This window comes from Epinephelus lanceolatus, chromosome 4 (assembly GCF_041903045.1).
Source record: "Epinephelus lanceolatus isolate andai-2023 chromosome 4, ASM4190304v1, whole genome shotgun sequence".
Lineage (NCBI taxonomy): Eukaryota > Metazoa > Chordata > Actinopteri > Perciformes > Serranidae > Epinephelus > Epinephelus lanceolatus.
Genome location: NC_135737.1, coordinates 43,130,431 through 43,157,951, shown reverse-complemented (window position 1 = coordinate 43,157,951; position 27,521 = coordinate 43,130,431). Strand labels below are relative to the sequence as shown.

General features: G+C 41.0%; 3 protein-coding genes across 4 annotated transcripts in view; 2 read left to right on the top strand and 1 right to left on the bottom strand.

The window, feature by feature from the left end:
• The first annotated feature begins 1,153 nt into the window (after nucleotides 1-1,153).
• il4i1 (interleukin 4 induced 1) lies at nucleotides 1,154-11,629 on the top strand. 2 transcript variants are annotated; one of them, XM_033631972.2, is made up of 9 exons: nucleotides 1,154-1,269; nucleotides 3,827-3,904; nucleotides 4,602-4,707; nucleotides 6,696-6,910; nucleotides 6,999-7,111; nucleotides 8,869-9,070; nucleotides 9,178-9,246; nucleotides 9,335-9,471; nucleotides 9,647-11,629. In XM_033631972.2, exons 2-9 carry the CDS (start codon nucleotides 3,854-3,856, stop codon nucleotides 10,413-10,415), a joined length of 1,662 nt encoding a protein of 553 aa, XP_033487863.1. In that variant the 5' UTR covers nucleotides 1,154-1,269; nucleotides 3,827-3,853; the 3' UTR covers nucleotides 10,416-11,629. The 2 variants fall into 2 exon arrangements, with proteins under 2 accessions (XP_033487863.1, XP_033487864.2); XM_033631973.2 differs by lacking the exons at nucleotides 1,154-1,269; nucleotides 3,827-3,904 and adding an exon at nucleotides 4,269-4,362.
• Nucleotides 11,630-11,687: 58 nt separating this feature from the next.
• Nucleotides 11,688-14,451, bottom strand: timm8b (translocase of inner mitochondrial membrane 8 homolog B (yeast)). The gene is made up of 2 exons (XM_033630748.2): nucleotides 14,234-14,451; nucleotides 11,688-12,449 (listed from the first exon to the last, which is right to left on the bottom strand). The coding sequence occupies exons 1-2, from the start codon at nucleotides 14,333-14,335 to the stop codon at nucleotides 12,282-12,284; spliced, it is 270 nt and encodes an 89-aa protein (XP_033486639.1). The 5' UTR covers nucleotides 14,336-14,451; the 3' UTR covers nucleotides 11,688-12,281.
• A 1,490-nt stretch (nucleotides 14,452-15,941) lies between these two features.
• Nucleotides 15,942-27,521, top strand: part of sdhdb (succinate dehydrogenase complex, subunit D, integral membrane protein b) — a 13,077-nt gene continuing 1,497 nt past the window's right edge. Inside the window, exons 1-3 of the mRNA XM_033632022.2 lie at nucleotides 15,942-16,073; nucleotides 18,611-18,721; nucleotides 21,153-21,303. Of these exons, the coding sequence (XP_033487913.2) occupies nucleotides 16,025-16,073; nucleotides 18,611-18,721; nucleotides 21,153-21,303 (311 nt within the window). The 5' untranslated portion in view covers nucleotides 15,942-16,024. The remainder of the gene's footprint in view (nucleotides 16,074-18,610; nucleotides 18,722-21,152; nucleotides 21,304-27,521) is intronic.

Genomic DNA, 27,521 nt, shown 5'->3' with positions numbered 1-27,521 from the left:
AAATTACAGATGGAGACGCAACAACTTCCAACTTTGTCGACGTTTGAAGTTGCATAAAGTCGTCAAATTCTGTCGCTTCGTCAGCGATTTCGGCGTCAGACACCAGCGCCAAAAGCCACCTTACGCGGCTGTGACACCAGTTTGTAATGCAGCTTATTCCTTTTGTACAGTACTTTGCTCAACGAGCTGCTGTTGAATGTGCTTTATAAATAAATCTGAGTTGAGAACCTTTCGTGTTGTTATGATACGCTGCTGGTTGGGTGGACGACACCTGTCGTGGCAGAATGGTACGTTGACAGGTGGTGTCAGTTCATAACACAGCCGGACGGCATCTGTGTGATACAAGAACAGCTGGCGTCGGATGAAACGCTGCAGGTAACGACATAATATAAAGAGCTGGGAGCCCTGTGTTCACTTCCTGTATGAATGTGGAGACAAATCACGATGGGGTTTTTTTCTAAACCTAAGCACAGGTTTTTGTTGACTTCCTGATGTTGGTTGTGGCGTCCTGGAACATCAACAGCTGACACAGGAGGACACCTAGCATGTTATATGTAGACGTGAAAGTCCACTGACAAAGCGGTGACATGTGACGACTTGGGACAAGAATGTAAATTAACTGCTGAGTAACTTTCCATAAAACTTGTTTAACAAATAAATACAGATTTTAAAAAGCATTCATGATTTTTGTAGATTCAGTATATTATTACTCTTTTGTTAAAATGGCATCGTATTTGGTGAAGTGTGCAATATGACTTGTTCAGGATTTGAAACTTTAAGTTTAGGACTTGAGACTTGACTTGGGACTTGCAAAATGATGACTTTGTTTCACGTAGCTGCATACATCAGATTCATCAAACTGACTCTATAGCTAAGACCTCTGTGTGATGTCACGGGGTTCTGTGAGAGCTGTACGTTACACATTACACATTAACATGGCTGACATAACTGCCGGAGCCTCGTCGGGTCAGTGACCTCAGCGTTTTTACATATTCTGACAGAAATGTGAAATAAAACCTGCCCCTTGACCTCAGACTATGCTGCGTTCAGCGGGACATCATCTATATATTCCTTAATAGTTTTGAAACCTGTGATGTGGAATCTCACCTGAGCTACGATAAGCAGGGAAGCATCTCTCTGTTTGAGGTCTCCACTGAACCAGGAACCAGACTGCTGGGGATGAATCAAGACGGCTGTCCTGGAAATCTTGGACTTTGGAAATAGAGACATCTGCATCATCAGCTCCTGAGTGTGTGTTCTGTTCAAGTTGTAAGTTATCCTTTGTTTTTGTCCATTTAAATCAAAAGGTTTCCTCATTTTTTCAGTTGTGTCACTGTCAGTTTCCACAACTTTCACAAAAAGCAATCCAGATTCATTACATATATTGTGTCATACTTTTATCGCTCCATTATTATCTACAGTGTGGAGATTTGGGGAAATACAGAACAATAAAATCAAACTTTTAAACTACAGCAGAGAACCATGAGAATCATAAACACAGTTGATTATCGTGAACCAACCAACAAATGACTCATAAGATGACTCATAAGATGCTTCCAGTCCAGAGTCCAGAGGTTGTGACAGTACGAAATAAGAGGAACTTTTATGTTCACAAAAACTAAGATTAAAACAAATGCAAAACAAAGACAACGTCCAAGGAGTTAATCTGTGGAACAGTTTGAAAAGGAAATAAAAATGTGTAAAACACTTCATAGATTAGATATTTTAGGTATTAGGTTTTGTACTATTAAGAGAATAGTACAAAACTATTCATGCAGAAAGAGTAAGTGCAATAAGCTAAGGCCTGGGGTAGACAACCTGCGGCTATGGAGCCATATGCTGCTCTTTAGGCCCTCTCTTGTGGCTCTCGGTGGCTTTGACAAAAAAAAAAAAGAAATAAATAAACTAGTCCATACCCATTGAGTGCACAGTTGCCCACGTACAGTTTCAAATAGTGTGTGTTTGGGATACAGGTCATAGGAAATTGCATATTAAATACTCAACTGAACCCATTAAGAAGAGCAATGTATTCAGATAGACTTTTTGTGAATTTGTCGCATTTTAGCCATTTTTCTGTTGTTATAGCGCCACCCAGTTGCCAATTAGAGTTAAATTTCTCCAGTCACCTTGAGGCGTCCTGTTCTACATATCTACCAAGTTTAGTAAAAATCCATATGACAGTTAGGCCTAGATAAGAAATGAGCTCTCTAGCGCCCCCATTTTGTTTGATGGGGTCAATAATGGAGGGGTCCCCTCAGATTATGTGTGGTCATATGCCTACAAAGTTGCGTGGTGATGGGTGAAACCCTTAAGATGTTACACACCTTTATGTGATGAGCCACGCCCTCCGCAATATTCATTGCCTTATAGAAGCTCAGTTTTAGTAAGTTTTCCAACTTTTGCCAAGAGGGAACTTTAGATATTGGTCCCTAGATTATGTTCACCCAGTTTCATGCAGATCGCTCAAACTTCCTAGGAAGAGATCCATTTCAAGTGTTTTTCAAAAAATTCAAAATGGCGGAAAATCTATATAAGCGGAAGTTATGGGTTCTTGAGGCAAATGTGTTCCTCATGAGGAGAGGCATCTCTGTGCAAAGTTTCATGTCTCTACGACATACGGTGCATGAGATATGCCCATTCAAAGTTTGTAATTTCAATCGGTTGCTATAGCGCCCCCCTTTGGCCAATTGATGTAATATTGCTTCATTGGCATCCTCCCATGACCCTCTACCACTGTGCCAAATTTCACATGGATTGACCAAGTCAGTGAGGAGAAAAACAGACACACACATACACAGAGTTTTCGTCATTATACAGTAAGATATATCATATTCTCCAAGGGTGAAATTTGTAGCCTGTGCACTGAATTAAAAAAAGTAATTAACATTTCATCAGTTAAAATGTGCGTCATACCTCTACGACCTGGCATCTTTTGCTAATCCTCAACAGCGGTGGTAGTCTTGAGTCTCCCTAGCTGGGCTAGCATTAGCTTCCAAATCCATTTAAGTTAAAGTCTCAGAGGAAAATACAGAATTTAATAGTAGATTGCCAGATTAGTTTGCTTTCACCGCCAGCGCTGCGACGTTAAAGTATCAAATAATCATAAACAGCCCATCGCAGAGGAGTCATCTTGTGGTAAAACATATTTTTAATGCTGATAGGCTAATTTAGACTAAATACGCAGTGTTGTCATAAGGCTCAAATATGTTTTGTGTTTTTAATTTGTTATTATCTTTGTTGGCTGATGGCTCTTTTGATAGTAAATGTTGCTGACCCCTGACCCCCTGACCTCTGCTGATCCTGTTGGGGTCTTGGGTGCGCTGGAGCCTATCCCAGCTGACACCGGGTGAGAGGCAGGGTTCACCCTGGACAGGTCACCAGACTATCACAGGGCTGACACATAGAGACAGACAACCATTCACACTCACATTCACACCTACGGACAATTTAGAGTCACCAATTAACCTGCATGTCTTTGGACTGTGGGAGGAAGCTGGAGTACCCCCAGAAAACCCATGCTGACTCAGGGAGAACATGCTCTGCATAGAGGGGCTCCCTCACCCTGGGTTCAGACATTGTGTGTGTATTTGAATTGTCGCCTACAAGTTGGAAAATAACAAAACTAAACTAATCCCAACTCAACTCAGCCAAAGCAGTTATAATGAAATACAATAAATAAAATGTCGCACCTAAATAAACATAACATTATGTAATGTAATTATTCTGCCATTAGCTTTGACTACAGACAAATGTATAAAGCAGTTTCTTCTGTCAGGAAAATGAAACCCTCTTTTTTTCTTGTGGTTTTTACTTTCATTTCTTGCAGCATATAAAAGCTCTCTGTGTACTTTGTATGCCGGGCACAGAAAAAGCTGGACGAGTGGGACTAAAGACTTTTTTTCAGGTGAGCTGCAAAACTATTTAAAAAAATAAAGGATACTTTTAACAATAGAAATGACGACTTGTGTTGTTGAGTGTGTTTTTGTTGATGAAGTGCAGCTTTAAGTTTGAGTTTGGGATCCCTCTGAATGAGCACTCTCAGGTCAGATATTGAAATGAGTGAAGATGGAGGAATTGAGGTATGCTGATGACTAGTATACCCTCACTAATCTGATTTGTTCAGTGTGGTTGACTCTCGAGCCGGTGTGGGAAAATATTTCTGGAAGACCTGAGGAGCCACACAGTCCCCTCATTAAAATTACGTTGTGTGCAATTTCACACATACCACGCTTCCAGGTTTTCCAGGCTGCTTTCGTATGGACACAGAAGGCGTAGAAAGTTTAGCTTTATCAGGGACTCGGTCATTTCTCCTCAGTCATGAATAGGCTTATGACAACTTACGAGACATTGCCTTTGGCTGAGGTGAGTGGAATACACATAGTCTGACCTCGTCTTAGTCTCCTCTCGTTTTAGATTATTCACTTAATGCAATTAACTGAAACAATTTATCACATTTGGACCAAATCCAATGTATTTTTTCTGCGTTTTTAGAAAGAAATTTTTTAATCTGTGTAGTTCTGCTGAATGTTTAACCAGTATTTGTTCACATAATACTGCCTGAGCATTTCATCCTAAACATATAACATGTTTGTGTGTCATAGGTTTCCTTCTCCTCTGATAGTGTCAGCATCAACAGCAGACGGAAGAAGTCAGGACTGTGGAGCTCCATTACCAAGATGATCCCTCACATGGCACTGTGCAAGTTCTGTAAGTATCAGATAATCTGTTATCACATTATACATTCATTTAATAGTTAATTTAATACAGTTTGGCATGTAATTGGATACAACCATAATAAAATCTGCATCATGGAGCAGAGAACTGATGGTGCAATATAAGTGAATTACAGAGCCTCAGATCTGCTCAGAGTTGTGATTCAGTTATGTTTGTGAGCTCAGCAGTGAAGAAAGGAAAGTGGAAGCTGGTGCTTACTCAGCCATCACTTGTGGTCTTTTCCCGTCTCAGCTGAAGGTTGAGTGTGTGAGATTTAGGGGGATTTGGTGACGTCCAGTGGTGAAATTCAGATTGCAGCCAGCTGAAACTTCTCCCAGCTATTATTTCTTCAGTGTTCAGTGTTCAGGAGGTTTTTACCAGGAGCTGAATTATCCACAGAGGTCTCCTCCTCTCCAAAACAAACAGACCAGATGATTAAAACCATGAAAAACACTGAATAAAGCAGTTTCATGTTACAAATCAGTGCATTTATGATGCTGCTCAGAGACAGAAGGCTCAACCCTTTTCTCTTTTAAGTTACTGTGTGCTCACTTTTCTCTGGTCCAGACGTTCAGAAGGTTTTTACCGTGAGCCGAATTATCCACAGAGGTCTCCTCCTCTCCAAAACAAACAGACCAGGCGATTTAAACTGGCAAGAACACAGATTAACACCATTTCACATTACAAATCCATGTATCAGTGAGGCAGTTTGGCATGTCACTGCAGGCGCTAGTCCAACACACATGCTCATTTGTGTTCACCTTTTTTCTCTGATAACATAAGATCCAGACGTTCCGGAGGTTTTTACCGTGAGCCAAATCATCCACAGACGTCTCTTCCTCCCCAAAACAAACAGACCAGGTGATTTAAATCACTGGAAAGACCGAATAAAGCAGTTTCATGTTGCAAATCAGTGCTTCTCAGAAGCTCTTTGGTATCTCGGAGACGGGCGGCTCGCCTCAACATGCACACGTGTGCTCACCCCGTTTCTCTTTTGTTAATGTGTGCTGACCTTTTTCTGATCCAGACGTTCAGGAGGTTTTTACCATTATCCACAGCTGAATTATCCACAGAGGTCTCTTCCTCTCCAAAACAAACAGACCAGGTGATTTAAACTAGTAAAAACAGAGACAAACACAGTTTCACGCTACAAATCCATGTGTTTCCTACGCAATTTGGCTTGTCGCTGCAGGCGCTAGCCCAACACATGCTCGTGAGCAACAGCATGAGGACACATTAGCCTGTTGCTCCACAGAGATAACTTTTCTTTCATGTAAATAATGTAAAGTCTTCTGCTAATTCATTATGAACAGCTATAACAATATAGTAAGCTGTGTTGAAAATTTAAAGTTACTTTTTGCAATGTTTGGTGCAAAAAGCTGAGAAAAATTTGTTCAGCCTCGTGGTCATGATAGTAGCCATGCTAATGGCGGTGATAACCACCTCAGAGCAAGCAGTGCTGGTGAGAATAGACACCACGGACAAGTAAGTGGACGTGAAATCACAGGAACTGCACAACATGATTGACTCTCTGTCCACTAACTAAAAAGATGTGATCACCTTTTTTCCTTCGATATCATAAGATCCAGACATTCAGGAGGTTTTTACCGGGGGCTAAATCACCCACAAAGGTCACCTCCTCTACAAAACAAACTGACCAGGTGATTTTAAGCACCAGAGACACTGCATAAAGCAGTTCCATGTTACAAATCAGTGGAGCTCTGCCGATGCGAAAACACAAAAAGGCAAATGTTCCTATGTGGAGCCAGTGTTTGTTTGAACATACTGGGCTACTATAGAAACATGGCAGTGCAACATGGCAAAAAAGAAAACATACTTATTATATTATATCTCTGCCAATATATCCCCCTAAATCCCACACACTGGTCCTTTAAAGTCTGAATGTTGGAAATATTCCTCCTCTTCTGAATTTGCCTCCTAATGCTTTGAATTCATCTCTTACGTTGATATTTCTCCATCAGTTCCTCTGGTTCTTGTCGGGGTTGTGGTGTTTGCTGTGAGTGGGATCTTTGGAGACCCTCTGTACGAGTGCCTCCAAGACACCGACTACAGTGAGCTCCTCGACATTGTGGATAGAGGACTTCCTGCCGCTAAGACACCGCGCCATGTAGCAATCATCGGCGGGGGCATCGCTGGACTGACCGCTGCAAAGTTTTTAGAAGACGCTGGACATAAGGTGAAGTATTTTATAGTGAGGAAATAACGACTAAAAAAGATGCTGTGCAGTGTTTCTAACATGATGATGTGTCCCTGTGTACAACAAGGTGACCATAATAGAAGCCAGTAACCGTATTGGGGGACGTGTAGAGACCTTCAGGAACATTAAAGAAGGCTGGTATGCAGAAGTGGGCGCCATGAGGATCCCCAGCTTTCATAAGTGAGTATAGCGGCTGTCTCTTTCAACTGTCTGCTGTGCCATAATATGACAGTGACATGAGTGCATTGATGATTTAACACAACCGGAGATCTCCTTCACACTAGGCACACAAGAGTTTTCAGTTCTGCAATCTCACCACTAGATGCCACTAACCCCTACACACCAGATCTTAAAGTACACCTTTGAAGTACTTGTACTTTTATTTTCAAAAATCAGTGGGAAATACTGTACTTTTTAAGTCCACTCGACAGCTATAGATACCGGTGACATAGTGTTTTCTGATAACCAGTATCAATGCCAATAAATTGTAAATAAATGGATTCTGGTCTGGATGCCCCACAGCCCCGATTTTAAGCCCTTTGCTTTCCACATGACTTTAACTGCTCACTAAGATTATGAAGCAGGTGATGCTGCAGAAAGATACAGTGCACACCAGCACCAATTGGCAACACATTCTCAGTCCGACCTCGTCACATATCGACGTTTGGTCGTGGACCTTCCTCCACGCTCGGATACGGCATGCAAGGTACCCTAGGTGCGTTTGTTGTCGGCATTCTGGGACACCGTGTCAAGTTCTGCCTATTACATAGAATGTCTTCTTTCAAAATACACTTCCATTTTCACAGGGAATGTAACATTTACATACAGTCTCTTTCAAAATAAAAGCACTACGTTGGTACAACAAATTGATGTTTGTTTTAATTCAACAATTAACGCAAGTGGTTGGGTTTAGGAAAAAGGAACAGTTGTCCCGCCGCGTTTCACCCTGGTGCCACCAACAGATTTTTTTGTCAGAGTCCGCCGGATTTTGGCGACTTCGGAGTGAGACCTGGTCGCAATAGGTGTGCTACCAAGTCCGTCATTACTGATGTATGAATTATGACTGTTTTAGTAATTATTATGACACAAAGTGGTACCCAAATTTACTTACTTATAAGTAATAACAATCCAATAATAATATTAACAAATTTTACTTTTGATACCAGCACAATTTGAATAAAAGGCTACTGCTGTAAAAGTTGGAACACTTAACTTGTAACTGAATGTTTTTTGAAGTGTGGTATTGCTTCTTTCACTCAAAGCTACAGCTGGTGAAAACAACGTCTTGTAATACCAGTGGTTCCCAACTGGTGGGTCACAGTCCAAAAGTGGGTCGCGGATCCATTCTGAATGGACCAAAAGTGACTTGCCTTAAAGTCTCGGCAGTCTTGTCCTTTTTGCCTTAACCCTCTGGAGTCACCAGATGCACCGGTGCATCCAAATCACATGACTGATTTAGGATGACGTAGCAGCCAGACGCAGCTTCACTGAGTCTCCGTTTCAACTTGTGTCGAAAGTCCGTACTTCAAACTATATTCCAGTTTTAAATTGTGTTAATAGGCCCAGTAAAACCAGACTTATGATAAATAATTTACGCCATGCTTTTCCTGAATATTGTCATCACGTTTGGTGCAGGAACAAACGGCAAAAACAGGCTATTCTAATTTTATGTCCAATGTGTTAATACAATATTTGAAAATGAAAAAATAACTCTAAAGTCACACAGGTGAGGTTGTGCTGAAAAAAATGACACCAAACAAGACAAGGTAGACTGTTTTTAAGGTGAAATTTAAAGGTAAAATCAAAAGTAATCAAAAACGGCCGATTATGCCCTTGACCCCAAAGGGTTAAAGGAACAATGTAGAATAGATCAATCGTATCTATTCACACATCTCTTGCATATATAAAATAATTAATACACAATATCTGTTCCACAGAATTCTGCTTTCCTTTGCCTCCAAATTACAAATTCCCCTGAACCCATTCATCCAAGACGACATCAACACCTACTTTTTGGTGAATGGATTGCTACATAAAACCTATACTGTAGAAAACAACCCTGCTGTGCTCAACTACAGCCTGAACCAAAGGGAGAGGGGGAAGTCAGCTGCTCAGCTCTTCAGTGAGGCGCTCTGGAAGGTTTGTATACATTCATATGTCTTTATTATGTTTGCATATATTCATATTTTTAAGGATGGTGCACAAGGATAGAGACGTGATTTTGTCATATTGCAATCTGTGCACAGGTGAGGGATGACGTCAAGGCGATCGGCTGCAGTGCCATGTTGGATAAATATGATTCCTACACAGTGAAGGTAAAGATTTATTTATTCTGACTTTGTCACACAGGTTATGGTTTGAATCTGATGAAACATTTACCAGCTTACATTTGACTGCTGACAGGAATATCTGGTGAAGGAGGGCAACCTGAGCCGAGGTGCCTTGAGGATGATCGGGGACATCCTGAATGAAAACAGCCTCTTCTACACATCACTGATAGAGATGCTGTACATACAGGCGGACATCAGCGACAGTGTTGAGTAAGAACTGTTCATTTTAGCCTTTTATCATGTGTCTAGCAGCCTGAAGACCGATGGGAAAAGCTTCAGTGAGATGCAAACTACAACCTCGCCACTAGATGTCACTAAACCCTGCACATAAATCTTTAATGATGTTTTGTGATTAAGAGGTTTTTATTGTGTTTTATGTTTCCAGGTACTTTGAAGTGACAGATGGTTTCGACCATCTCCCGAAGGCTTTCTTTCAGATGTTAAATGCCACGATCCTCCTCAACTCCAAGGTCAAGCTCATCAACCAAACAGGCGGCAGCAATGTGACGGTAACGTACCAGGACTGGCGTAATTCAGGCTCCCTGACCAACCTAACAGTGGACTATGCCCTGGTTACAGCCTCAGCCAAGGCCACTGTCTTCATTGACTTCCAGCCCCCTCTCTCTGGGGACAAGATGGAGGCCCTGCGCTCAGTTCATTACGCCAGCTCCACCAAGGTGGTGCTCAGCTTCAGGGAGCGGTTCTGGGAGAAAGAGGGCATCAGAGGAGGGAAGAGCATCACAGACAGGCCCGCTCGCTTCATCTACTACCCCAGCCACAGCTTCCCCGGTACAGCTGCAGGGGCCCTCCTGGCGTCCTACACCTGCTCTGATGACTCCACCCTCTTCCAAGGGCTGACCGAGGTGGAGCTGATGGCCGTGGTCCTGGAGGACTTGGTGAAGATCCACGGAGAGCACATCAGGCCTCTGTGCACAGGGGGGCTGGTGAAGAAGTGGGGCTTGGATCCTTACAGTCTGGGAGCCTTCGCCCTGTTCACACCCTACCAGCAGGGACACTACGCCAGAGAACTGTTCCAGAGGGAGGGACGGGTGCACTTTGCAGGAGAACACACAGCAATGCCACATGGGTGGATTGAGACTGCCATGAAGTCTGCACTCAGGGCAGCTAAAAATATTAACAGCCTTACAGTTTAGTTTCATGTGTAGCAAATATTTTGCTTTCATACGTCCCTTTGTCATCAATGATTGTCTAACACATTGGTTTTATCTTGTAAATACTGGTGTATCATTAACCCCCCTTTATAGCCCATTTTAGGGCCGACGTCACATTGATGTCATTTTGTTAGCTGGAGGTGCAGGCGTGCAGCTGCCTCTCCCCCACAGGGCTGTAGGCTACATAGGAGTCTTAAAATGTGTTTGTCTTGTTGAGTTATTGGGAGCCAGAATAGAAGGAGTCATGGCTCAAAACCAGCCGCCACTGCCCGTCAACAAAAACAAAGATGGTTAAATGTGATAAGACCAAAGGACTGGACGAAGGCCATCATCAAAAATGCTCACATGTGCAGCGCACACTTCATATCAGGTTAGGGAAAAAGTATTTCCTGTTGTAGGGATGAATAACGTTATGTGTATTAAGGGTTATTATGTCCACCTCATCAGAAACTGGGGAGGGATTAAGAGGAAGCATTAGCTAACGTTAGCTTCCACAGCAAAACAAACAAGTGTGGTCCTCCTTTGTAAGATTGGCTTCCTGTGACATCATCCATCCACCGAGTGAGAGCATACGGGTCGGCCAGTCTGGTCCCGTTGGTCAGTGTTTACTTATTCAAGTAACACTGGCAGTCCCGGAGAGTGAGTGACCTGACATGGTGCGTTGGTAAATTCAGTCTGACGCTCAACACTAAAATGAGAGCCCTGTTGGTGGAAGAAACATTATAGTTCTATATGGTTGAACGAACGGATAAGTTAGTCAAACATTCACTCTGCTCGGCACTTGAGAACTATTTTGCCTCCAGCTAAGCCCCGCCCACCAGAAACGTCATAGTGTTTACTAACAGTAAACGTGTATTTACAACCTATGTTTTTTGTGCTATGTGTATTTTAGGTCTATCTGTTGACCAGCACAACAAGGCTTGTCTATCAGCAGCCCATAAACTGACTTCCTGAAGAGAAACTGAGATTAGCAGAAATATGACTTAATAATAATGATTTGCAGGATTTTACTATTACATGGTGTTTATGATGTTTCAGGGAATTTTCCACGACCTTCTGCTGTAACAGAACACAGGATATTTAAACTCTGAATTAGAGCTGCAATTAACAATTATTTTCAACACTGATAAATCTGCTGAGTGCAATTTTACAATGTATTGTTTGGTGTATAAAATGTCCATTCATTTCTTTTTAAATTCAACAAGCAATGTGTCGTCTTTTAGCAGTATACTGAAAGCAGCAGGCAGACCTGAGTACACTTTTTATCTGTTTATTTACTGCAAGTAATATCGTTAAAACAATAATCAACATTATTGCATTTCACATATTTTCCTCATATTGTTTGACGCTACACGCCAATGAATCATGTGATACTAATGATGTTTCAACATTCAGTGCAGCACCAGATTTAAATTAGTATTACACGGAATATTTTTGCATCACGTCAGAGATGTTCTGGGATTTTTAGGAATATATTTTAAAAAACAGCCAAAATGATGTATATTCAAACTGTTCTCAAACATTCTGTTAATTCCAAACTATTTCCAGTCCTGGAAAACAGTTTATCTAATTTCATAACTTTAGTACAGATGGATCACAGACAGGGTGGTGAACATGAGCACACTGCCTCACTTTACTCATGTCACATTACATAATTTCTCAAACAGGTACGTCTTGCATCTTTGGAGCTGCAGCCATGCACAGTTCCCCGTTCCCCGGCGCCACCAGTCAAATGCTTAAACAGTCAATAACCACGTCCTCTTCACATAGTCTCCCATCAGCGTGTTTGAGATACAAAACATCTTATTAATATCATTTCACAGTCTGGTTGGCATCTGCAGTCCTTCATCAATGAGCACCCTTCTGCACCATCTGTGTGAAGCGGTTGGTGATGGTCAGGGTGGTGTCAATGAATCGCTCCACGCAGCTCACCAGGCACGTCTCTGTGCGGTAGTCCAGCTTCGAGCCCGGGCTGTCCACACACTTGTCCCAGCAAACGTCAGTGAAAGTGTGCACCTGGAAGAAATATGAAAAGTTTATTAATAACCGATACAGTGAGACTTCTTCTAAAGATGTAGCCCATTTCGTAGAAAATACTGAGATATATATATATAGTGTATCGCCAGTCCACCTGTAATACGATATGATTCAAGTTTTTGTTCATATCACCTAGCCCTAGCATCACAGGCATGACCCATAACCCAACAGCGTTGGCCTCTAGTGTGACATGCACAATATGCGTCAGCAGTACTTTATAAACAATAACAATGGCATAACATGTCAGTAACAATCATTAACTGTTCCTGTTATATGGCAGCTGATCTCATCTTCTGCTCATGGGTAAGGAGTCTCATTGATTTCCCATTCTGCAGACATTTATGGCCAATGTTCTTTCTCTTTGGTTAAGCTGCTACCCACTGCTTTTTAATAATAATAACAACAATAATAATGCATCACATTTATATAGCGCTTTTCAGGACATTCAAGGACGCTTTACAGTGCTGAAAAATGTCAATGATAATAAAATAAAAATGAAAAATGACTGTTGGAAACTAGGGAAAAGCCAGTTTGAACAAATGGGTTTTTAACAGTGATATGAAAGTCAGTAGGGAGTCTGCGTTTCTGGTGTTGAGTGGGAGGGAGTTCCAGAGGGTTGGGGCAGCGGCAGCGAAGGCTCAGTCCCCCACGGTTCGGTGCTGGGTTCTAGTGATGGGGGTCAGGAGGTTAGATGGGGGAATGGCGGTGGAGCAGGTCAGTGAGATAAGAAGGGGCAAGGATATTGAAGGCTTTGTAGGTGATGAGGAGGAGTTTGTACTGGATGCGGTACTGGACAGGGAGCCAATGAAGCTGTTTGAGGACAGGGGTGATGTGGTCCCTGGAGGGGGTGCAGGTGAGTAACTGGGCAGCAGAGTTCTGCATGTGTGGCATCTAAATCTTAAATCTCCCACAGTGGGTGTGACTCATAACACATCTTCATGATGTCACACCTGTGCTGCCAGTGATCCCATCCTGCCGACTGTCCCTTTTATATATAAAACATGTATACATGTCAATTATACAGCAGGAATATGTGTGACAAGTCTAATATATATTTGTAATGTTGAGTGTTATAATTACACAAAATTTGGTTCAGTTGTTCTTACCTGACATGCTCAGACCTCCGTACTCAATATGTGAAATGTTTGATACTCAGTTTCTGTACCCCTACATTCACCTTTGGGGGTACCCCACCTATAAAGGAGTGTCTCCTGCCTTACCTCACCCCTTTTGCTGTTGTGCTCCATGGGAGAGGTACGCGACATCGCTCTTGTGGTAATTTCTATGTTTTAGCGCTGCTAAGCTGTTTACAAGTTCATTTTATGCTAACATAATGTTGTGTCGCTTAATTTGTGTAGGGGCTGGAGTTTGTATGGTCGTGTATGTCGTGTACAAAAAATAACCACAAATAGATCAAAACAATAACATTAACTAAAATCTGTAAAGTGTGTGTGTCCAGCTCCTATGGGGGGGAGAGGGGGGCCTTGGCATATCCGTGCCCAGGGGCCCGTTGATTAATAATCCGCCCCTGGAGGAACTGCTCGCTTCAGTATTTCCAACATATAGCTAAATTAACAATTCGTATCATGTGTTCAGATCGTGTTTTACAACTTCCCTCGTCTTCATGTCAAACGGCAAATGAACCTTATAACAGTTTCCAGGGTAGTTTCTCTTACAGAGAGTGAGTGTCTCGTGTCCCGACATGCTGCAATGCTAACGGGCTGGATACAGATTAGCATGGTTAGCATAGTTAGCATACACACCTGGGCCTGGAACTGCGCTTTCTGTTGCTCTATCGCGATCATACGCTGGAGCTCCGTCGCCTCTGCTTTCTCCGACGCACTGAAGTTATCAAAATTGTCCATGGCGTTATTTAATATGTACAGAATGACTCGGTATATCCGCTGACAGGCTGCTGAGAGGTGGTGACCTTCGGTTTCACCGGGACTGAGCGCTGCAGCGTCTCAAACTACGCTGATGGACAAGTCATGTGACGGGCCTCACTCAGAGGCGGCTCCTCCCTGATTCATTTGGAGATCTGCGCGCAGGATGTGACGTAAGAGGTGACGCTCACAAAGATATTTCATGTTTAACAGGATCTAAATAAATAAAAATAAAAATAAATTGATGAATAAAGAATGAATATAAGACAAAAAAAATGCTATTATATAAAAGGCAACCACACACTTAACTTAAATATAGTCATTATAATGAATAAATTAATTTAGGGACTGTCCTTTATTTATCAATGGATTTTCTTTTTCATTTTGACCCTTGCTGAAGCTACAAATATCTTTCCTTGAGCTTCTCTGATAATTCATGACCCTTTCCCCTCACTATAAATTAGTTCCTAGATTTTAAAACTTACATTTTGATGTTTGAAGGTTAGTTGAAAGTTAGTTGCATGCTGGTTAGTTCATGCAAACAAAAACTATTTGGCCAAATTTTAAATGAGACCTAGAATCAAGTTATTTTGATGAAATATGACTATCTTATTTTTTTTCTGATGGAAGCTTTCGTCACACATACTGTGTCCAAGGACACTTTGTCCCTTCCAATCATGCTTTATCATCTTATTCCCCTCTGTGCATATTTACTGAAGCTATACTTTGTTTCATTAAAGTTTATTTAAAATGTATTTAAATGTTCAGTCCATGTCAGAAAAAAACAAATAATAAAATATGCAGTGCCTGTTTTAACGGCCCGTAATCTATTCAAAAACCCTCCATAATGATGACCAGAATTTGAGGTTAAATTAATGAATTGATCAACGTGAGTAATTTGTTTATAAAAACAAACAGAAGGAAACTTTTTTTAAACTTAATTTAGAAAAATTCAACAGTACAAATTCTCATAGGAAAATAGAATCCTGCATTCTTCCATATAATATTCAATATATTTGTTCAAAACAAATTCCAGACAAAAATCAACACTCCAAGGAAATATCTAGAATAAATAAAAAATAGATACATTTAAAAAAAAAAAATACATGTACATAGTGACAATAAGTGTAAGGCAATACTTTGAGACACTTTAGGTAATTCACACAGTAGATCATATGATGTAGAGCCAATCCAGTGAATAAATAAGACAAAGCAATCCTTTTATTTCGTTAAAAATGCCAAATTGTGACATAGTGTGAGACTTTTTGTACAAATGTTTCAGTTGATATTTGTAGAAAATATTTTTCAAATTAATTTTGAAACCAAACTGATGAGGGATACTGATTTTCCCATTTACATGAATAATTATGATTTTTAGCCATTATTATGATGATGATGATAATGACCATATCAGATATATCTTTGGAGAGGTTATCTTTGTAAATTAGAATTTGGTGTGCGTCAAATGTTGTGATATTTTCTATTTTCATACGTTCATAAATCATTGATATTTTTATTTTCATAAATTGTATGACGGGACATTAATAAAAAAAAAAAAGACGTACTTCCGGGTAGAGCTGTCGATCTCCTCAAACTTCCGACATCTTTGTGCCGCTGCCGACGTAACAACTACATCCGGGTGACTGTGGTGACCTTCATTGGTTGATCATCATGGCGGCTATCGTCAGGTTGAGTTCTGTGTGTCGCAGAGGAGTCAAACGTGAGTACTTCTGTCTGCTTTCAGCGTTTCTCTCTGTTTTGAACATATGTGTTAACTTTAGCGCAGTTTGTTAGCTGGACGTTTGGGCCGAAGAGAAGTCGAGTATTAGCTGTGTACGAACAAATCACGCCCGGCAGTCACTAGCTTACTACTATCAAGTTCACGACTGTAGTTTAACAACCCTAAAGTGTGTGCTTGCTTAATACTGGGCACCAACTAGTTATCGTTAGTTAGCGGTTAGTAAATCTGTCACACGGGTTAATAGTGATGCACACAGAGGTGGGACTGAAATCTGCTGCCACGATGACATCAGACTGCCCCATCGTGACGTTATTACTCGTCCTAAAGACTTTGTACAGTGAGCCAAACTCCATTCAAAAGTTCGTGACTTATAAGTCAACTCACTTTTTCACAAAACTACACATCAGTTAAAACTTTACAACAGACATTTTCTGAGATGACAAGACTCTGTTTTTAATTCGGCATAACCAAGTCAAAGCAAAGAGCCTTGAGTCTATTTTGGTAAAAGGTTATTTAAGGTTAAGACTGCTCGAGACCGCCCTCCCTTGACTGTTTTGGTTGATGGTTTTCAACTGGAAAGACCAGTGAACTACGTTTTTATGTAACTTAATGTTTATTACTGTAGTTAAATACTCAAAACCATTTTTAAAATGAGAAAACATTGCCTCCCAGCCCAAATGAATATGAACATCAAACATACTATTTTGAAGATTTATTTGCACCAAAAACAAACAAACAAGCAAATAAAACCTGTTATAATGTTGCTTAAGAGGCTGGCACAGGTAGAAACACCTTTATTAACCACTTCACACCAAAAACATTGTAAATGTATATATATTTTTTTTTTTCATCATACAATGCACATAACTGTATATTTCATATGTTTATTCCTATTCTTGTTTTTTTCTATTGATGTATATTGTAGTAACCATTATAGCATAATACATGTTTGTATTTCTGAATGTAGCACTAGTTTACACAGTGTAATGTAGACCAATGCACATATTTGTACATTTCTACACACTTGTAGTCTCAGCACAGTGCTGATATATATTATATTTTTTAACTGCTAGTGTTAAGCAGTGTAGCATAATGCACACTCTTATTCTTACCTCTTATAATGCTTAATTCTTTACATTAGAGTGACTGTAACGAATCATAATTTCCCCTTAGGGATCAATAATGTTTTTCTGATTTTGATTCTGAAATATAATAGTTTAAATCATTGGCAAAAAAGTTGTTGTGTTTTATCAGGTAACTTTATTGTGTGTTTATTGTGTTATTTTTTCTGTCCATTCCAGTGGACGGAGAATCTATTTATTTATTTTTTATTTTATTTTATTATTTTTTTTTTAGAGGACAGTGCACATTAATGAACATTGCTGTAAATGTGCCGGTGTTAGCCAGAGGCCAATTTTCAGCTGTAGTCCTCTGGCATGATGTTAAAAAGACCTCAGGCCATTAAAAAACGCAAAAATAGGAACACAGAAGTCATAAAATATAAAACAACAAATAACAAACAAAAACAGGAACACATAAGTCATAATATGTAAAACAAATAACAAACAGATAAACAATAATTCACAACGAAAACCCAATACGTACAGTGCAATGTGATACAGTACAAAATAGTTGATCGAGAGGCTATGGACAGTGAGTAGACGAAACAATGCAAGTCCATGAATCATTGACATAGTGTATATAATATATGAAGTTATAAAGTGCTGCAGTGCCCATAGAAATAGTCACAGTAAAGGTCTAAATTTAATTAAATTACAATAAGTTAAATTGGGAGAGATGAAACTGTCAGGGGTGGATAAATGAGATGGAGGTGCAGGAATGCAAGGACCAGAAACAGGATTTCTTGTTGGAGTTGTGCTAAGATGGATTGAGAAACACAACGAAACCAATACATACAGTGCAATATAATACAGATAATCATTGACATAATGTATCATATGAATATAATTAGTAAGGTAATAAAGTGCTGCAGTGCTCACAACAGTTTTCACTGTAAAGGTTGTAAAGTTAAGTTGAATTTGAGTGGGATGGGAATGAGAGAAATGAGCTGTCAAAGGTGGGTAGATGGAATGAAGGTGCAACAATGCAGAGACCAGAACAGGATTTACAGGATCTGAACACAGAAGTTTCCTAATAGTAACTTACTTTTTTCCAACAACAAAAGCACATGAATTTATTTTTTTTTCATGCATGGACGACTCCTATCAATGAATAAAGTGATGCTTTAAAACACATTGCACATGTGTTTTGCATTGTATTTGTCACCACTACTCAGAATATCCTCAATTTCTGAAGCATCTCTGGAAAACAGTATGGTCAAAGCCTCCTGAAATAAAAATTGTGTGTATGTAATCAATAAAATGCTTTTTATTAAGCTGAGTATATCATTAGATTATATCATTAGCATGTTATAGTTTATTTTGTAGTTTACACTTCATATTGTGTTTATATTTCATCATTTGGAAACCTGATTTGTTTTTGCCTTTTTTCTTCAGCCCTGTTCTACCAAAGCACTTTGTTGGCCAGGCCGCTGGTTGTACCGCACAAATACCAGGAGCAGCCGTACCAGCTGACAGCAAGGATCCATGCGTCACAGGCTCTGTACGGTAAGTGCTGACAAATGGAAGCACGCAGTAGTACATACAGGGAGTATATAGAGTATAGAGTAGATAGTTTATAGAACAGGAAAACCTGAAGGCCCTAACACACCAAGTGGACGGTCAGCTGTCTGTCAGTGTTTGGCCGCCAGTGAGCGTCTGTTACCCGAGTCGGTGTGTTGTGTCCCGCACCGTTGGCCCTCGTTGGCGTCTTTTGGCTGATTCAGCATGTTGAATTGGTGACGGCGGAGCCTGTTAGTGAATGACAAATACAGACTACCACTGTCTGCTCATGTGGAGAGTTATTTCCTCGAGACACAACGTGAGGCAACACAGCAGGGGGCATTCGTCACTGCTAGTTCTCTGAAGTTGGTTTGGTGTGTCTGGGCCTTTATATGTCAGTGTGGAGAGTTATCTCTTCTCACATAGGTGCAGAACATAAAAGCTAGTTGGCAAAACAACACAACACTATATACAATACAAATGTAATGTTTGTCCCTTTCTTTCACACTCGTTTTCATCTGCTAGCTTAATGTCTGACATCAACCGAGTGTAAGATGATGTTAGCTGTTGCCAGATCTCAACAGAGACATGTCTCGAACAAAGTTGGTATATCAGTGTAAGAATGTGTAGAAGGGTTGGGGCAACTTGACCTTTGTTATGAACACACTCTAGCTGTCATCTCCCACTTGTGGTGGAGGGAGTACAGCCGCCCAGATAAGGGTGCCTAGCTGTCTCTGTTGCCATAGCTCCCAAGGTTAAGGGTAAGGGAGATTGCCTTGTGCTCCAGGCTCAACAGACGAGAGTGTCTTTTTAGATATGTGCATTTTGTTAGAGACAGTCGAGGTGATTTAGAGCGAGCCAGGTGAGCGTGCTCGGTGTTTAAAGTCAGTAATCAAAAGAAACTTCACAAAGCCATAGATCAGGACAGGATAACCTTGTTTGGGAACATTGGGTAACTCGCAAGGGACTATGTTTGGGTTAAATGCAAGAACTGGGCGTGGACACCCTTAAGAGTCTCTGGACAACAGACGCAGTGTTGCACCCTGTATGTAGAGGTGGGATTCTCTTCGATGGAGTCTTCATTAAATACTGTGTGTGATCCATCAAAGTCTACTGAGGTACAGATAAAGGAAATGAGGGCCATCTCGATTTCCATAGAGACGTTGCCGTCACAACTTTTTGACGGAGACACGGCAACATGGGGCGCAGCAGGGGGCGTTTGTTGCCGCTAGTTCTCTGTGGTCAGTTTGGTGTGTCTGGGCCTTGATAGTGTTGAGCAGCAAACCAACAGCGTGACATTTACCACGACCTCAGGAGTGACCACAGCGTGAAATCAACACCTGTGACACGGTGTCATCAACAAGTAAACATGATAAGCTACACTTTTTTCTGAACTGGACTCTGTTATCACTGCAAAGTAATGTAAATGAGATTTCATTTCACCAGGCAACGCTCAGACGAGTGTCACAGGACGATGCATTGTGTAATGTGTGTGATAGTGATCTATTTAAATGGTTGAAGTCCAGCATACTGTACTCTGGCTGCAGAGAATGGTCCAATAGTAATACCTACGAACAGTTGAGGGTGTCTCTTAATTAGTTGTTGCCATTATTGATTCTGTTTAGTTTCTGTTAAATGACATGTGTGTACTTTATATTTTGTAGGGAGCAGTTTTTCTGTTTTGACATAGATGAAAGTGGCTGACGGCCTCAGTGGTTTAGGACAGGTGTTGTGTAGGCCAGATTTAGCACCATAAATGCTAGAGAGGTGACGGTATGTTGACACCAGGTTCATGTACGGTGAACGGCTTAATGTTAGCAGGTTTCACCCTCTATGACCCGCTGTTTTCAGGTTAGTGGGACATTTAGAAAACGACGGAAGGGTGGAGGCTTTCTCTGGAAAGTCAAATGTATCGGAAATACCAAAGGTTGCTGAGCTTAGAGAGTGGAGGGGGGGGGGGTGACTTTACCATTTTTAAACTTTACAAAGACTTGGATATTAGCACAAATGTCGCTACATTGACCTTTTGAAAGGAGGAAGGAGAAAGAAGGCTGTGGTTGCACAGGGGAACAAGTCCGCCACAGCTGGAAAATATTTTAAACATCCTATTTTGATGCAGAGAAGTGTTGGCAGAGGTTTTGAAATATTTCAAACTTTTATCAAGCCCCTATAATATTTGAATCCCGACCAAAATGTGTGGGGATCATCAAATATCAGACGTTTGATGTATTGAGCACTTTGGTATATTTCATTAAAGGGTTAATTCCATAAATTGGAGGATATAAATCATAAATTAGTGTTAAATATTTTTATGGATTACATTTGCCATTAGCAAAGGGAATCATGTCTAAACCAGATTAGATATCCAGGTTTTCATTCAGGGGGAAACAGTGGTTTTACAGTCTGCTGATATTCTGCTGTTTCTCTTGCTCCACAGCGGGCTCTGGCTCCAAAGCCGCCTCTCTGCACTGGACAGCAGAGAGGGTGCTGAGCATCCTGCTGCTGGCCATGGGACCTGTAGCCTATTTCCACCCCGGCCCTGCCATTGACTACTCGCTGGCTGCTGCGCTGACCCTGCATGGACACTGGTAAGATGACCTGAACTCTGGTTGCATTAATTCTAAAGGTAGAAGTTTTATGCGCACACAGGCTCGTCATCAGGAGGGGGTCAGAGGGTACAGGTGACCCCGGCCCGTAGCCAAGGGGGGGCCAGAAAATGGTCTGGGATCAAGTATAACAATTTACTTACTGACTTAAATCATTGGCAATACAAGTTATATGTATGTACATGATAAATAAATGTAATTTTATAATTAAAACACAGTTCATCATCACATTATTTTACATTATTTCGCGCATAAATGGATGTGTTATTGATGCTTTAATGCCATTTTAAAAAGTTTAAAATGAGTTCTTGAATCGTTTTGTTAATGAATATTTCATGATCAATAGTTGGTTGTCAATTGTTGTTTGATATTAGTAGATAAAAACAAACATTTATGTCGTTAGAAGAGTGATGACACGTTAAAGAGTTTGTTGTGTGCAGGTATAACTACAGGTGTGCTTTGAGATTTTTGCCTTGGACACAAAAAGTTTGAAAACCACTGATCTACTGGACTGAAAAAGTAACTGATTTTATTATTCAAATAGGCTACCAGATGTTTAATTTGTATTTGCAGTATTAATGATTCATATAATGAAATTATGATAGATTACATTAGGCTTAGGTGGTATCAAACGGTATCCAACGACCAGCGATTCGCTACATTACCCAAGCTCTCTCAACTTTTCCAGTATAATACATATACAAAAGATGTCAGAAAATGTATCTTTTCATATTTCATGGTCTTAATTAAACAAAAATACGACCGTACGCTTTTTAGATTGAAGTTTCTCTTTCACAGAACATTTCCACTCAGTCTGCTCAGCTGCCTCTTGCACCACACTGACCTCTGGAGGTACATGATGTGCACTACATGCAAAAATCATCATTACTAGTTAAAGTTAAAGGTCACTATGACCTCTGATTCATCTCATTCTCGTGAATGTGATATCTCGAAGGCCTGAGGGAATTTCCTCAAATTTGACACAAACATCCGCTCGAACTAAAGGACGAACTGATTAGAATTTACAAATCACATTTTTAGCCAAAACTGAAGAGTTCTTTCGCTAATTACGACAGTATTTCACAGAAATATCTGAGGAGATATAATGATGAAGTGATGACATTCGAAATCCAAAAGGTCAAAGGTCAACTTCACTGTGACATCATAATGTACAGCAAAAATACTTGTCTGGCCATTACTCAAAGTCATATCTCAGGAACAGATGAGGAGACATTTGGTCAGATACTGACCAAGATCTTGCTTGTCTTTCCTTAAACTGTGGTGATGGTATCGATCTCCTGTGCTGCCGAGTGGGGAAAAGTGCGAAGCATCTATGTTTTAGAATTTGTCGCTTTTAAGAAGCAACACTCATATTTGAAGCATCATCATGGTAACATTTGAGTCTGGACAGACATGGACGTAAACTCTAACAACAACTTGACTGCTTTGCGGCGGCACGCAACCACAAGGTTGTAATTTTAGTTTTGTGACATTTAACATAATTGCCACCATGTCGACCTCGCAGTGAAATAGTTTCACTTCCTGTTTACGTGGTAAATGCACAGCAAAAATATTTATCCTGTGGTTGGTTTGGGGCCAGAGGAAGGCCAGGCTGCGCTCGTGCTTGAATACTGCTCTACATACAGTCGGTTACTGATTTATTAGTTACATAAATCCTCCCCTCTTTTAAGGTTATAATGTTCAGTTTTGGTTGAAACTGTTTTAGAGAGGCAAAGTTGAATAACTTTAGGGTGATTTGGAGGGCTGAGAGGTGCTTCTAACTTTAAATTGTCCACCCTGCTTATGTTAGTGAGGATAGCCTGAATATTAAGCCCCGTTTCCACCAAACACTTTCGGTATGGTACCTTTTGGAACCAAAAGTAACCCTTAAGACGTGGTACCTAGACCCTAGGTCCGTTCAGCGTTTCCACCACAAACAGAACTCTTGAATGTGGGCGGAGTTGTTGACCCTCACTACCCCAACAGAGGGGTGACCAAAAACAGGGATGGTTAGGAACGATTCCATTGGTACCATTCACAACTTTTCACAGTGGAAACAAAAATGAAGCTTACCAAACTAAACTGAACCGTACCATACTGCTTGGTGGAAATTGGCCTTTACAAACACCTCTTAATATAAATTCAATTCAACAGTACCACAAACTACAGCCTTCAAAATCACCAGTAAATCTGAGCGGCTCACAGCCTTCCCTCATCCTGGGAAAACACAAAAGTGGTCGGTAAATTCCTTTATATGGAGGTCCACAGGGAGTTGTAGTCCAGTGCCAATGGGGTATTACTTTGACTTGTCAGCATCCAGGTTAAATACAGTCATCCTCACCTCTGGTCATACACCATCAGATTGTGACTTAGCAGATCAAGAGCATTTGGAGAGTGCGACTGAAAGTTCTTTGAACCCTCCACAAACTTATTTCCCAAACGTCTCTACCCAGTGCAAAGATTTAGCTTGTTCACTGACCCTTATGGGACAAAAGGCAAACTTTGTGCCATGGGGTTTTGGTGGAGGGGGACTCAGCCATCCTGCCGCAGCTGTCAGCAGCTGTTAATTCAGCCCAGGTTAGTTCCGGCTTTGTTTGCAGACTTGAGAAGTTGGCTTTAGCTTAGTGTCACAGCGATGTGTTCTTCCATCAGTCAAAGCGCAGACCAAACAGCATGGCAGGTGTATGCCACAAATCCCAGTCATGAGTAGTGATAAGTCTTCTTAAGCGTCGGCTTTTAGGGCAGGTGTGCATCTCAGAGGGTCAAGCCATGTCCCTTAGACGACTGCTCCGATGTCATTTGGCGGCGTCGCTGGCCTGGGTTGAAGCATGAGAATGTTGGAAAGCTTCCTCTTTTCAGCTGGTACTGGGGATAAGCATCGTCTGTGCCTAACAGGATTTTATAGCACTAAGGAATGTTGGAACTGAGTGGCAACCTGATGGCTTCAACAAGACATTAAGCTTTATAAATTAAGGTGGTAGAGGCCTGGCATATTTTTGGTCTAGCTGTAATAGAAAATATCTTTTTATTTATTTATTTTTTTAAATTTAAAAGTTAAAGGTACAAACCTTTGTACATACAAATGGAAGGCAAGCAGTTAACCACACCTCCCAAGGTGCATTTCCGCACAAAGTCTCCAGTTACCAAGCTTACCACATGGGCTGTTATTGGTTGGCGGAAGCTGAAACTGATTTAACGGAACATTACAATTATTGACGCCAGAAAAGATAAAGTTTGTTGACCCTTTGATAAGTCCCGCCCACAGACATAGGCAAGCCAATCATAACGTAGCATCAGGCCGGCTCAGACCAGGGTCCGGCAACAATACAGCTGTGCTCCATTGACTCTAATGCAATCGTTTCAGATTTCCTAAACTTTCAGGCTGGTTTATAGCCTATTGAATGTATACACATGCTGTTTTTGCTCTTTAAAGGGCCAGTGTGTAATATTTGGCATGGTTTATTGTCAATCTGAATCTGAATCTGAATATTCTACCCATTAATATGTTTATACAAGTGTATGATCGCTATAAAATAAAATTTGTTTGGTTTTCGTAGCCTTATAATTATAACATATATATGTATATGTATATATGTATATATATATAATGTATGTGTATATATATATATATATATATATATATATGTATATGTATGTGTGTGTATATATATATATATGTATGTATATATATATATATATATATATATATATATATATATATATATATATAGCAAGGGCCTTGCTTTAGAGAGGTTGCCATCTTGCGCCACCATGTATGTACGGCAGACCGAGCGGACAATCCAGCCAGCCAGAGAACGCATTTCGCGTGTATAAATGAACCAACGAAGACAGCGGAAGGAAGGAAGAAGGAGGAGGAAACAGCAGAGAGTGTTAGTAGTTCGTCGATAGAGAGTAGGGAAAAGTTTTTTTAGTTATAAAGTTTGCGAATGGACCACACTTACCACGCAACAGGAGAGAATGAACCCGAATCGTCATCTGCGAGGAAAAGAAGATGCAACTTCACTCCTTGTGATGCACTCTCTGCGGTGCTTTTCCTTCTGATGATATATCTCCCCAACAATGGTAGCAGTAGCACTGAATCCCATTCTGTGCAGCAAAATGGGAGCGGAGGATTCAGCCTCTCTTCTCACCCGCTCAGCATCAAACACATGGAGTTCCTCATCTGTGTGCTCCAGCTCAAACAGGTATGGCTCTGGGTCTGTGTCCGCTACAAGAAACTCTTCAAAATCGCGTTCAAAGTTGTCCATTGCAGCTACTATAGTCCGGAGATATTGCTAGGCTAAATAAACAGCTGAGCTCTGTTTACAGGCTACGCTGTCAGTCAGTGTGCGGGCTGGAGATTGGTGGAGCAGAGAGGGGAGGGGGTGCCCGCTAGGTATTGTAAACGAGTATGTGTGTTTGGAGTGTGTGTTATGCTAGAAGAGTCAGAGTTTGGGACAGAGTCTTTTACCCCCTGGAGTGTTACCAGAGTTTTTGGAGTGTTCAAATAAACTGGCCTTTTTCCCGAACGCTCCTCTGGTCTCCTGCTCGTGAGGGATTCATTACAATATCGTAACATGGTTTAGATTTCTCAATAAACATTCACCTTGTCGCTAGATAGACCTACTCCTGAAAAACTCGTGTCTGCGCAAGGCGTTTTGTCCCTACGAGGCCACCGTCATTTACCCGACGGGAGGGGTGAGCGAGTGAGCCCTGCAATCTAGAATTTGACCACTGATGTCACTGTTTTCAACGGTTTTCAACCCATTTTACACACTGGCCCTTTAATGATTGTAACAGTGAAACAAAGACCGACCCTGCTGTACAGGAACCAGTGAAGGGAAGCAGGGAAACTTTGCTGATTTTCAACCAGCTGTGTGTCATTGCATTGTGCACAGATGAACGTTGTTTGACTTCCGGCAGCAGAGGTCCAGGTGCTGGCAGCAGCATGGGGGTGAAGCCAAACACCGGTCATCTGCACACACTGTGATGCCACACAGCTGAATCAATATCAGCGAAGTTTCCCTTTATATTCATTGTCTTGTGTGGTGATCAGCAGGGATGTGGTGGTTCACTTTTACACTGTGATCTGTAGCCTATAGTTCGGCTTTAGCTTCTAACTATCTTTGTCTTTTTAACCTGTTGTTGCTGCTGAGTCAGTTTGACATCCTGGATATATCCTTCAAACACAGACTGCAGACCCCTCTGTCTGCTGCTCTCTGGAATCTCTGTTTCAATTGTCCAAAAATATGATAATATTTCTTCAGGGAGTGCAGTTAGTTACAGTGTGGGCTCAGTGCTTACCCTGACAGCTTGTAAGGTCAGTTTTAGCAGTGTAAGACAACCTTTCATTACATATCTGCTTGAACAGCTGTGAGGTTGTAGCACTGCTTGTTTTCACCATCTGCTATAGAGGAACTAAACCGTGGGCACACGTGTGCACATATACACACACTTTGTCTGTTTCATTTTAGATTCTATTCATTTTCTGAGAACTTGCAGGCTCCACACAGAGGGACTCCCCCATCCTGGGTTTGAACTAGGAACCCTCTTGCTGTGAGGTGACAATGCTAACCACTGCTCCACTGTACCGTCTGTTTGTCTCCCAGGGGGTGAAAAATGTTTTTCTGTACTTTTGTGTACATTTTCTTAAATTAAAAAACTGTTAAACAAAGTGGGGAGGAAAAATATAATCAGCAATGCTTAGTTTTACAGTTTGAGCACAGTTCACAGTTTTTTTAATTGCAAAATATTTTTATTAAGGTTTTCAAAAAGAAAGAAAGAACGCCAGGGTTGGTCAGACACATTCCACAATGCCATACGGTATATATCAGTGTGCAGAAGCAATGAAAGTGGACATAACCCTGATGCGATAACAATAATACCTTATATGATACAACATATATCGTAGGATATGGCCCGTGTGTTTATATCGTAGACTGTTTATAAAGATGGATGACGCGTCTTCACTTAACCCCACTGTAGAAGTGAAGCTAAAATAGCCAGGATATGAAAGCTGCCATCTTGCTCTGGTGGCATCATTTGGAGCTAGAGACTGCGCAGTAGCAGCTGCCTCGGTATCAAGGTTCCCACCCAAACATCCGCCCGACCAACTGATTGGCTCACACAGTTGTCAGTCATGTTGTAAAATCCCTGTTTCATAGCATTTAGTAGCTGATTAAAACCGACCTTATCAGAAA

What these genes read in the sequence shown, in the direction of transcription:
- il4i1 (XM_033631972.2), top strand. Translation starts at nt 3,854, where the DNA reads ATGCCGGGCACAGAAAAAGCTGGACGAGTGGGACTAAAGACTTTTTTT. An exon ending in GACTAAAGACTTTTTTTCAG is followed by an intron (nt 3,905 to 4,601) that starts GTGAGCTGCAAA and finishes TGTGTGTCATAG; the next exon opens with GTTTCCTTCTCCTCTGATAG. An exon ending in AGGATCCCCAGCTTTCATAA is followed by an intron (nt 7,112 to 8,868) that starts GTGAGTATAGCG and finishes TCTGTTCCACAG; the next exon opens with AATTCTGCTTTCCTTTGCCT.
- timm8b (XM_033630748.2), bottom strand. Translation starts at nt 14,335, where the DNA reads ATGGACAATTTTGATAACTTCAGTGCGTCGGAGAAAGCAGAGGCGACG. An exon ending in AAGCGCAGTTCCAGGCCCAG is followed by an intron (nt 12,450 to 14,233) that starts GTGTGTATGCTA and finishes TATTTCTTCCAG; the next exon opens with GTGCACACTTTCACTGACGT.